Source organism: Phaseolus vulgaris, chromosome 5 (genome assembly GCF_000499845.2).
Source record: "Phaseolus vulgaris cultivar G19833 chromosome 5, P. vulgaris v2.0, whole genome shotgun sequence".
NCBI lineage: Eukaryota > Viridiplantae > Streptophyta > Magnoliopsida > Fabales > Fabaceae > Phaseolus > Phaseolus vulgaris.
In genome coordinates, this window is record NC_023755.2 from 40,853,901 (window position 1) to 40,866,175 (window position 12,275).

At 31.6% G+C, this 12,275-nt stretch overlaps 1 protein-coding gene across 7 annotated transcripts; it reads right to left on the reverse strand.

The window, feature by feature from the left end:
* Window positions 1-255: 255 nt before the first annotated feature.
* Window positions 256-10,776, reverse strand: LOC137836103 (uncharacterized). 7 transcript variants are annotated; one of them, XR_011085196.1, is made up of 14 exons: window positions 10,124-10,639; window positions 9,719-10,024; window positions 8,993-9,172; window positions 8,048-8,183; window positions 6,496-6,830; window positions 5,710-5,839; window positions 5,195-5,323; window positions 5,025-5,069; window positions 3,818-3,897; window positions 1,833-1,929; window positions 1,467-1,713; window positions 1,021-1,069; window positions 835-900; window positions 256-740 (listed from the first exon to the last, which is right to left on the reverse strand). XR_011085196.1 is itself a non-coding variant. In XM_068644947.1 (14 exons), exons 1-14 carry the CDS (start codon window positions 10,489-10,491, stop codon window positions 588-590), a joined length of 2,169 nt encoding a protein of 722 aa, XP_068501048.1. In that variant the 5' UTR covers window positions 10,492-10,776; the 3' UTR covers window positions 256-587. The 7 variants fall into 7 exon arrangements, 3 of the variants coding, with proteins under 3 accessions (XP_068501048.1, XP_068501049.1, XP_068501047.1); XR_011085195.1 differs by having other exon boundaries at window positions 1,016-1,069; XM_068644947.1 differs by having other exon boundaries at window positions 1,016-1,069; window positions 1,624-1,713; window positions 10,124-10,776.
* Window positions 10,777-12,275: the final 1,499 nt, after the last annotated feature.

Genomic DNA, 12,275 nt, shown 5'->3' on the forward strand with positions numbered 1-12,275 from the left:
GGATTAAAACAGGATATTTAGTTTATAATTTGGTGGAGAAAGTTTAGTTTGATAATTTGGTGGAAAAAGTTTATTAGGTAAGAAGTTGCCGTATTCTTGGGTCAGGACACTCTCAAACCTTGGAACACTATAAATTGTTTCAGTAGTTATGGAATAAATAATTGTTTCATAAGAGTCCAAAATGCCTCTTTTGTAATTATTTTTTGAATTTTCTAATTATAAAAGTATGATATTATCAATAAAGAAGAATAGGTCTTCCAAAAGAACTACATTCCCATTTTTTTTTCTGTAACACATTTAAAATAGCACTACAAAATGCGAATTTCAAATACATTTTGTTTATAGATATTCTCTTTCGTAATAACAACAACAACTTACTCCTACTCCTCACCTATAATACATGTGTCACTCACAAATTACCTCTCATTGTTTGATTTTATCAACCGTTAGGTGTTTGGGAGTACTTCTATATATATCTACAGAGAACTATTACCGGATAAAATGAGGGATTATGTACTTACTATATACAATGCCTTTATTGGTAAACTGCGAAGGTCGTTTCCAGTACTCTATGGGACGTGCAGGTTTTAACTGAGCAAAATATTCCATCGTTCTTTAAGGGCCTCATAAGCCTTAAGACAAGGAATAGCCAGCAATTCCCGCCTTCCATCAATACAAGTTTCAGTTGCGAGGCCCAGCCTTAATAATGTATTAAGTGCCTTGTCAATTGGCATTTCAACCTGCTAATTATGCAATGATTATGATCAACAGCACTAACAGACTATAATATAGAGAGCAGAACCCCCAAAAAAAAATTATCTACATATGCATCACCTTTACTTTAAACATTTCATACAAGAATCTCTCACATTTTTCTCCAACAGTTTGCCGAGAAATAACCTGGAACCAAGAATGTTACACATGATTTATGTTTCACTTGGAATGCTATATCATAAGATGGATTTGCAGACAATTGAAGGCAGAGTAGCTTAATTAGGAGGAACAATTGACAAACCTGACCATTCTCTTCTTTGAGCAGGATGGCATAAGCCAAAACAGCTTCCTTGTACTGCACAATTGTATGCATAAAGTTTAGGGAGATTGATGTCAATGAAGATCAAAATACGTAACAACGAGGTTTTAAAGAAGAAACCCTATTTTGGAAGGGCAGTCCCCATTTTACGATATAAATACTGTGCATAACCCTGACCACTTACTATGACTGGGGCTACTGTTCAGGCGTTCAATTTCACAACATAAACCACAAAATAGATTCATAATGGCTTCTATTTACAAAACTTGAATTAATTCTACTAAGTGTTTCGTGATATGATTTTCAGTTTATCAAATTTACCATTACATGATTCTAAGATGTTTCCGGACCAGTTGATGCAAGAAAAACTAGCATGATGACTAGTTGATGCTAGAACATTCACATGATTCAATAGTTTAGAAAGAGATTGCACCTTAAAATTGTCAAAGAAAATCGTTCAAGACCTTCAAATAATTTTATTAAAGCCAAAAAGATTGAGCACCACTTTATCAAATAATAATTCAGCAGAATTGATTTTTTCAATGTTATCCACGCGGTGCACAGAAAGCACAACAAAGGAAGTTTCTCACTTGCTGCTGTTCAGAAGCATCTAGAAGAAAATGCACTGAGCCAAAGCCACTTGCCAATGTTTTTTCATAGAGTGTCTTGTTGACTAACAGCTGCAATATAACATTCATGACAGTTCAGATATTTTCCTTTCCACAGAATCTTAAAGAAAGATTTGTGCTTTCACAATGTTCTACCACAATCTCTGATAGCACAGGAGAATGTTAATTACCTGATACCTATCCCATGTCTGTTTGTAACCAAGAACCACACGACTCCCATATATTATTAGAGCACTTATGGCAACAACATCAAGTAATATTGCTGATCTGACAAAAGTTAAAGTAAATATCGATTACCAGAGGTCCAACAGTTTTCAAATGATGTAACTTTTAAGCTAGAAAGTTACTGGTGGAAGGCAGAAATCAGCTGTTTCTAGATCATAAAGAATTCATTCATTTTATACAGGGGAGAGATCAGATTACACAACTTTTATATAGATTATGTTTTTTTTTAACTTACTATTAGATTGAAAATTATTATCACATACACATAATTTTATATTAATATAATATTATTTGATGTCTCTTTTATATATATATATATATATATATATATATACACACACACACAGAGTTTTCAATATATGCTAAAATAAGAGTCATTTAATCACCTTTTTACTATAATTTAAAATTTCACAAAATTTGACAAGGATAATAATCATAATGTTATAAAATAATAATTTAATGGTTGGATTGATAAATTAACATTTTATATAAAGGTATCGATGATGTAAAATTTGGTCACAAGTTACACCCATGTAATTTGATCTTTGTCTGCGTGCATGCTTAGGTGTGTGTTGTGTAAACAATACATTGGTATTTAAAGGAAAAACAAAATCCAAGACACGATTCAAAGGACTAGACTAGGATCTAGATACCATGAAGAGAGAAATGGTATACATTTATATGAATCCTCTAGTATTTCAATTAGCATAGCTAAGGAACATATATACATACAAAGCACTACATAGGTATGAACCCAAGCCCATATACAAAAAGTATCTAATAGTATATAGTTTGTTCTAATAAATAGGTCGTCTTGTAGTGGGGTGGTTTAGCTTATGTTTTTACAATGATGCACTAGAATTTTCCAACTTGAAAAGGAGAGGGCTCCTTCTAGGGTAATTTTATTTACCTTGGTGTGTATGGTTTAGCTTAAGTTTGTGAAGGAATACAAACTCTTTTTGTTACTTGGTTTTTGTAGCAAAGTAGGTGTTGTGTGTTAGTTTGTTGGTTTCAGGGTTCCTAAATCCTTGTATAAGTAGTATATTATATACTATAATAAGAGGTTAGGCTAATTGACAAATTTTGTAATTGATTGTATATACTATATTACGGTTAGGTTAACCATCAAATTTTGTATTTGTTGTATGGGAATCATCTAATCTTATTTTTAGGAACTAAATTATATGTTGTAGTTTAGGAATTACCTTCATCAGACCTTATGTGTTCTATTTAAGAAAAAATGCTCTCCAAATCAAATTATTAGAAAAAAATTTTCTGAATTAAAGATACAATAAGATTCCTAAGAATAAAATAAGACTCCTAACCAAATAAGATCACTAATAATAAGGTAACATTACTATCCCAAAATAATTTAAATTATCCTAATATATTATGCACCATGGTCCATGTAAGATACTTCACAGATGTTCTTAAAATGTTGGCTCAGCTCAAAATGTTTTTGTTGGTTCTTTGAGGCAAGACACCTAGGAGATTTGACATCAATGAATCATGAACAAATCCATACAAGAGATCGAGACACCACTTTCAACCCAAAACCTTAAGGAAATAGGTTTGTGGGTCTTTCTACTCATATTTTTCATCTTACTCATCTCTACAAAATGTGAGACTTTCAACTCACCTTGAATTCCTAATCCCTTCTTAGAGAAGTAAATTACCATGCTTGATAATATTTTCCTGAACAACTGCTAAAGGAGAAAATATATAAATATATATCTATACATAGACACGTGCCCACACACTCAAGAATACAAGGAGCTAATCCACTTTGTCCAGGAAAAAATGAAAAACCTCTATAGCATGAGAGAGTTAAGCTTAACTATGAAGAACTTAGAAACATAATTAAAAATAACCTATAGAGATGCAACAAAATATTTAGGAATATTATCTTATGAAACTGAAATGTACATACGGGGAAGATACGACATTCTCAAACTTGTAGTTTATGAAGTATGCCAAAAGTCCCAAAATTGTGGCAACATCCAAGCGCACCTGCAAGTTTACATTTAACCGTTACAAGGGTAAGGAAATTAATGTAGAGATACTGTAAATAAAAGGATTGGAGATAATTTATGTGTGTATCTTCATTATGAAACCGAGGTACATTATATATAACAGATGGGCTGCTATCAAGCTTGTAAGGAGATAAAAAAAAAAGAATAAATCCCTAAACATTGGCTACAAATCAATTCCTGTAAAGGGAAACAATATTCTCCAAATAATTACAACAAATATACAAATAATCAACCATTATTGTTGGGATTAACATGATCCCTTCATTTTCCCTTTCCCTTTGATAACAAGGAGAACCGATTGGCACCATTCTTGAAAATTGGACCCAGTATTTGGTAGAAGGGTTTCTATGTTATCTTCAGACTTGGGTGGGCTTTCATTGTTTTTTTCCAAGGTGATGATGTTTCTTTTACAGCTAGGGAATAACCAATTTTTGCGTGTATCTTCACTATGAAACCAAGGTACATTATATACAACGGATGGGTTGCTATCAGGTTAAAAATTTGGAGATAAAAAATAATAAATTCCTTAACATTACCTACAACTCAGATCCTATAAAAAGGGACACAACACTCTTAATAATTACAAATATACACTAATTACTCCTTATTTTTTGGATTATCATAATCCCTTGAGTTCACAACCATTTAAACTATATCCAACAGATACCTTCACGATCTCATAATTATCTCCCCATTATTATTAAATTTGTTTCAATGAAGAATGGAAGCTCTATCTATCCAGTGCACTGATCTCAACCAAAGATACATTAAGGAAGTATAAATACTAACACCATGAAAGTTGAACCAAACATATATATATATATATATATATATATATATATATATATATCAGTTCTGATTTAGAAAGGTTTAGTTCTTTATAACTGGATTGCCAAGATCCTAATTGATCAAATTAGGCCAGACTCTGATTTAAAAATATTTGCACTAGTATAAATTATTAGTAAAGAGAGGAAGCTGAAATTACATCACGATTTTAACATATACAGAACAAGAATATAAAATACTTAACACACAACATGTAACTTCAAATGAGTTTAAAACTAATTCTAAAATGAAGAGCAAGAATGTTAGCCGATTTCTTACTGTGTCTATGATACGGAATGATAGCTTTTTGTGTGGGAAAATTACCTGAAAATAAATTCAATATCCTCTAAAGAATATAAATATAGAAATAGAAAGTTACAACAGGAACAACATTAAGAAGGGTCTTCTCATCTGGGACCTGTCAGTCCCTGTAGAGGCAAAATGATTACCGGTAAATCTGGAATAGGAATTCTCTCATAGATCTTTAATTGCAATGATGAAACGGAAGCTGTATCATTAGCATTTGTTTCGCCAACTTCCTTGGTATATAGTAGAATTAATTCTTCAAATGCTGGCTCCTATTTTCAGAGCATGTAGGATTTGGATCAATTTTCCAGCATAATCATATTAGTATCATGAACAGATAAAAAATCAAGGCCAGCAAAAAACTTTATTAACTCTTACACATAGGAACATAAAGTCAATACCAGACTACAAAGGTGAAAAATTATGTCAACCATTAGGAGAATCATGACACTGCTATATTTATAACTAATAATAGATGTATAATCTATCTCCAATCTTTTGAGAAAATTTATGCAAAAGGAAAGAAACATTGAAGACATGAAGGTCAAAGATATAAGGCATGCCTTTAAATAAATAATACACATAGGTCAAATAAGAATGGCTCTCCTAAATACACATTTGTGAAGCTCTACAAAGAATTGTACACAATGGGGAGTACCTGCAGGACTGACTGTGAGAAAAGTATGGAAATGGAAGTTTTCAACATTTTCCAAGGATCATTTCCACAGTATTTTCTTGTTGCAGGTCTCCATATATCATTAAGTGATATCCTTGATAAAAAAGTAGGCCTGGAAGGAGACATCTCTTGATTGGTCATATCAAACAATGATGCTTCAATTAAATTATCCTAAATTAAAACTAGCAAACTAAACATAGATTTAGATCAATAAATTGATGAACTCATTTAAAATAAATTATAATCAATTACCAACTACATATTCACAGTTTTAATTAGGAACCTGTTCATTAAAGATATTGACAATATATTATCTTTTCCTTTCTCTATTTTATTACAATGACACAATCTTGGATATATCCGTAGTATTTAAAGCCCGGATTTAAGTTAGATTATGGGTAACTCTACTTTGCCAATATATCGGGAAAGCCTGTGTACTCAAAAAGTGAAGAGTTGAATGAATTCAATTATTTTAAAGTTGTTACTTGTTACTTGGTTTCTCATGAGAATATCTGGTTTATCAAAAGTCTTTCCTTTGTGGCACCTTATTCCATTCATGTAAGACTTGTTGAGACTTGAGAGTATCTTCACGTAATTTTGAGTAAGTATCTAGAGTCCTAGAAAAGTCATCTATGGAGTTCATATCCATCTATTCCATTACGATAAGTGGAGCAACTAGCAAAGAGATTGTAATAAAAAAGATGACTTGTGGAGCAAACCTAGGAACTTGCAACAGATTGTAATAAAATGATGATTGGTGGAGCAAACCTAAGGTAAGGTTCAGGAGCATTATTATCGTTGTGAACCTCAAAACGTGTTTCTTGCAAAGGAGGGATAAGTCCTATCCAAGAAAGCATTCTCCTCAAAAGCCTTTCACGAGGACCAACTGGTGACAAAATCCCTTCATATCGAGCTACTGCCCTCTGAGCTGCCAGCCAAATAGGAAGTTCTGCATTTGGTACTTGATTTATACCTATATGCTCATCTGAAGCAGGGTCATTATAAAGTAGTGATTTCTTAAATACTGACAATTCCTTTAGCCAAAGCCTCAATCTTTCTGCCCAGTTTTGTATTTCATGTCTCTGATTGGCATTTTTGTAAAGCTGCAGAGAGGAAGAAACATGTTATACTATTTATACCTAACACTTAAGGTACAAAATTTAAAGATAATTTTGATCAGATAGACATAGTCATCATCTCATGCATAACCCTAAACATGAAAATACTAAACCAGATATATTACTTAAGTAACCATAAGGCATACTCTTATGGATAGATTGGTCTCAAGGATTAAATTGATTAAACACATTTCACAGATAAACCATGTCAAAATATTTTATATTTTGTGCAGTTAAGAAAAAAATCAAGAGTAGACTATTTATGGCCCTCATAACCATAAAAGGCAACAGTCAACCTTAAAATGCAACTTCTATTCTATCCTGAAAATAAAAACCATTGCATGCATACATGGAGAACGAAATTACCACATGGAAAAAGCTCTAATATGAACAAGGGTCTTTGAAGGTTGATACACTAGAGAATTATGATTCAAGAAACCTGATGAACATATTTTTTCCCAATTCAAGAAGCATGAATGTCAGAAAAAGTGTGTGATGATTTATTACAAGGTAGCTTATTTAACTAATCCTTCTGAAATTGGACTAATCTATTACCTAAACACAAATATGTTTCTGAATTCCCTAAATTCTCTCTTATAACATTTGTGTTATGAATTCCAAACATCAAATAGTCAAATGTTATATGCGAAGCATGTATTGAAGTATAGAAATCAGTTTTTCCATAATCTCCATTTTTTACTCTAACTATAGATTAACATTTTATTGTACCAAAGTCAACAGATACAATAATGGAGCACATAATGCGTAAAAATACTTCTATTGTGTCTAGTTTGCCTGGACATATTCTACATATAAGAAGATAAAAAACTGTGCTCCTAGATTAATTGAATTGAGTGGATGAATATAAAGACAATGTCTTTGGGTGATATTTCTGATATAACTACATATGTTATATTTTTCTTAGTCTTCAAAGTTATTTTACCTTATGAGTCTGAATTTCCTTGCCTAACCTCTTGTTTGCTAATCATTTAAATATCAAACTAAGATTACTGACAAAAGGGGTATTTAAGCCATGTTTGATTCATCTTCTGAAATATGTATATATACAAGAACAATGAGATACTTATGCATGAAATTATGTAAAGAATCTGCCCTTTCCTATGCCTGAAAAATGCCATGAATCTGTATATCTGCACACAAATAGAAAAAGGTAAATGAAGGAACTACCACCAAAATTTAACCTCACTGATCCAGGAGCCAAGTTTTGTTAGTGGTTTTGATATAACAAAGAAGGTCCTTCGCAGAATCTTAGACTGTAGGTAATCCAACTTTTCAACAATTAATAAGCCCTTCTGCTTCTCTGTTGCATAACCACGCCTACAATAAAAAAATACAATACATTACTGTTAAATAACACAAGAAATATGTCAATTTATATTTTGCCCCTATTATAGATGTGGGATCCCAACACAATTATAATTTCTTCATTATTATTTGTCAATGAAAAGAAAAAAAACTTTGTCTTTTTGGCATTGAATTCTTGATAGCATATTTCCTTCCATACCCGTTGAATATTGACAACATATATGAATGACTTTTCACTTTGGCGACGAGGAAGGTATAGTTAAACCTACACCCGCCCAATCCCATTTTCATCCTTAAGCTTTTGGTGACCAATTAGAAACATAAGGTAGGCAATGCACACTCAAAAATATTAATAATGTCACGAATCAACTACCTCAAAAGCTTAAGTTATTTGGAGAAAACAAATGAATATTTTATATAATATTTCTAACACAACTCCTCATGCAAGGGGCCGTTAGAGCTTGAAGAAAATCTATAAAAAAAATGCAGAAATCAACCCTTGACCTGGGATCCTAAAGAAGATGAGAAGAATGTAACTATGCAACTATTAAAAAGCATGAAGCAAACAGAAGTTAAGTATATTATTTAGCTAATCAGGAATCAATCATGCAGAAGGAAATTCACTTAATTGTATGAAGCATTTATTTTGAAACTATCATTTAGAGATCGCTAGCATTGCATAGCAATGTTTCATCTAATCCTTTAATAAGCCAAAATGATAATATATATGCGCATAAAGTATTTAAGAATAATTATTTGAAATTTGATATAAAATTCAATATGAAATAACAACCATGCAGAAATACTGCGTCTGGAATTACCTAAATATTATGGCATTAGACTCGTATGCTCTTTTCCAATCAACATATATTGGCAAGGTAAGGAGATAGTCTGTGTTCAATGCAGACGTTAACATCAGGTCCCTAGCTGATAGTTCTTCAAACTGTGCATCTGAAAGAAGCTTCATGAAAGCATGTTGGAAACGAGTAGCAATGGTAACCCTGTCAACAAATTTTGAATAATGTGTCAATCACCATTTTGAACAAAATGGAAACCTAGCTACAGAAAACATCTATTATTGTTTAAAGACACCTAGCCCGGCCTTTAAGATTACCTCATTAAGTTAACTTATTATAGAAAAAGAATATCTTAGAACATACTTCTAATCTTCTCAAGTTTGTATTTGTCCTTCTGTGTATGAAATTTCTGATTTAGTCTGCCAATGAAGGATCTAAGGCACCTAATTAGAAATTAGAATGAACCCAACTCATTTCAGGGGAAAAATAGGATTAGAAAAACAAAAAATGAGTCATTTGAGAGACATGTAGTACTTATCCTTTCCAACCTGTCATCCTACTGAGAGGTTTTATCATCATTAATGATGTCTGTACTCGGTAATTTTAAACTATACACAGCAGAACTTGGTAGTACGGTTTTTCATTGTATTTTGATCTATAGATGATGAATTGAATTAAATTAAGTGAAATATTTAGCCCATACTAATTGGAAAGGAGCATAATGATAATGGCGTGTGTGTTGAGACAAACCTGGAGCCACTATCATAATCTTTCTTGGTAGCTGCTACGTCGAGAGATCGTAAAAGAGCGGTGAGGTCCAGAGCAGGGTAAGGGAGCACAGGCTTTTCCCGCTGATCCTGCTGGTAGTCATAGAGGTTGGCGTCCTCCTGAATTGAAGTAATGTCATTGTCATCGGTAAGCATGTCCGAATCCTTGGTATTATTCACAAGTTGTGTAAGAGAACCGCGTGTTTGGAGTGAATTGATAAGTTGATAATCGGAACGCATCTCCTCTAAAATGCTTTTGTGCTCAACGTGAAGTATAGAGTCTAAGCATCTGTTGAAAAACAAAGAGTGAAGAAACACAGAACCTGGAGTTAAGAGAATGAAATGAGATGCATGCAGAAGCAGATAAAGATAAAGATGTGAGACTTACGAGGTGAGAAGGCGAAAGTGATGAGCATCATCTTGAGGTTGGTTAAACATGACAGAGAGAATGGCATCCACGAGTTGGGACTTGGAAACAGGGATGTGTTTCTGTCTCGGCACTCGTATTTTCGAAATTCCGTCTTCTTCGTCTCCGCCATTATCATCCCCTCCGACACCGGGATTCTTACTTGTATTTGTATAGTAGTTCTGTTGTTGATACTTGTATTGTGAGGATGGTTCCGCCACGGACATTTCCTGAAGCAGTGAACAAGGAACCCTCTGCCTCGCGAACCTACCATGTGTTTGTGAAAAAGAAAACAGTGATTGGGGTTGTGAAATTGGCACAATGCCCAAACTCTGCCAACAATATAACATCTGCTTTCAATTTTGATTCAGACTACTGACTTCTCATCAACACCCTCACCGCTTAATTTCACTTCCACTTTCAACAACACCAACAACGATCTCGTTGCAATTCATAAAGCACTATCCTACATTGTATGGTTCTAAAAATTACACACACACACCTCACTCAAACTCGAATCAAATTTATCATTGATTATTTTGTTTTTACTAAAAAAAATTAAATAATTGCAAATTCGTAAAATATTAATAAATATGAAATTGTATGGAACAACCTTAATTTGTGACTTATTTTTGGTCCTATCAAACTTCTTATTAGTGATGCCTAACGATACATGTGTTAGGACACCAGTACGAACAATACTTATAAAAGTTTGGATATTATATTTAAAAAATGCAATTGCTTAGTGCACCATATCACTGCACCCAATTTCAGCGAAAAAATGAAACTGTTCTTTAAAAAAAAAAATTGAAATATGTGTTTTGAATTTATTTTTTTAACGAAATTTTATATTACTGATTCTTTTATCCAGAATGGATTTTTTCATTTCTTTTTCCAGATTTTCATTTCTAAAATACAATAATTTATTTTTCAGATTTTTTTTTTCGAAATATATTATTTTTAATTTCAGATTTTTTTTGTCCGAAATAGAATTTTAATTTTTTTTCTGGATTTTTATTTTCAAAACTCAATAATCACTTTCAAATTTATTTTTCTGAAATATATTATTTTCAATTCCAGATTTTTATATCCAGAATTAAGGATATTTTTGAAAAATAAAAAAATATGTTGGGTGGAGGTTAAAATAGATCGGGTGTAGGAAGTATTTGTCTTTAAGAAATTAACGCAATTTATTACATTAATTTTTTATATTTAAGTAATTTTAAATTAAAATAAAGTGAAATACATTTAAAAAGATGAATAATTTTTTAAAGAATCAAGTTATTATTAACAGTTTTAGTTGTTTTTTTCATTCATCTCTCTCTGTTTATCTATTTTAGTTTGATTCTAATGGATTATTTTATCTAAAGCAACTATTCCTGATCATGGTAGGTGATCTTTCTCCAAAGTATATTCATTTATACAGAAATAATATTTGGAAAATTATTATTAAGAGTATACATATAAAGAATTTGAAATTAAAATTGATTATGCACAATTTTCAATTATGATTATATATATAGTCCATCAATTAATTAAGCTTGGGCATTCTAAATAAATAAATTAAAAACGATACATTCTTTAAAAAATATTAATATTTTTTAAATAACTTAATGTAAAATAACACAAATCAAATCATAAATTAAGAGAAGTCATGATAGAGCTCTCATAAACTAAACTAGTCATGTATAATAAAAAAATGGTATTTATTTTTATACCCATATAATGGTAAGAGGTAAAAATATTCTTAGCCTCTATCATACCTTGTTATATCGTCAGCACTGGTCCTTCCTTCTTCTTCTTTTTTGTCGTTGTTCTTCTGGTGATGTTTTCTTTTGATTCTACATTTTCTACTTCTCATGTATTCTCCACTTATGAATAAGACAACATATCCCATTGCAATTCTAGTACTAATACTGATTTTCAAATTATACAATTTAAAAAAAAAATTATTAAAAAATAAAGACTTTTGAATTGTGGAAACCAAAAAACACTTCCAATTACACAATAAAAAAACTTTTTTAATGAAAAAACAACTTTCATATTGTGCAATTCAAAAGCATTTTTCATGCAAAAATTACTTCCACATTGTTGGAAGTCAAAAATAACTTTTTTATTATACAATTTATAAGTT

What these genes read in the sequence shown, in the direction of transcription:
- LOC137836103 (XM_068644947.1), bottom strand. Translation starts at nt 10,491, where the DNA reads ATGTTATATTGTTGGCAGAGTTTGGGCATTGTGCCAATTTCACAACCC. An exon ending in GATTATGATAGTGGCTCCAG is followed by an intron (nt 9,173 to 9,718) that starts GTTTGTCTCAAC and finishes ATTTGTTGACAG; the next exon opens with GGTTACCATTGCTACTCGTT. An exon ending in GCTCCTGAACCTTACCTTAG is followed by an intron (nt 5,840 to 6,495) that starts GTTTGCTCCACC and finishes GTCTCCTTCCAG; the next exon opens with GCCTACTTTTTTATCAAGGA.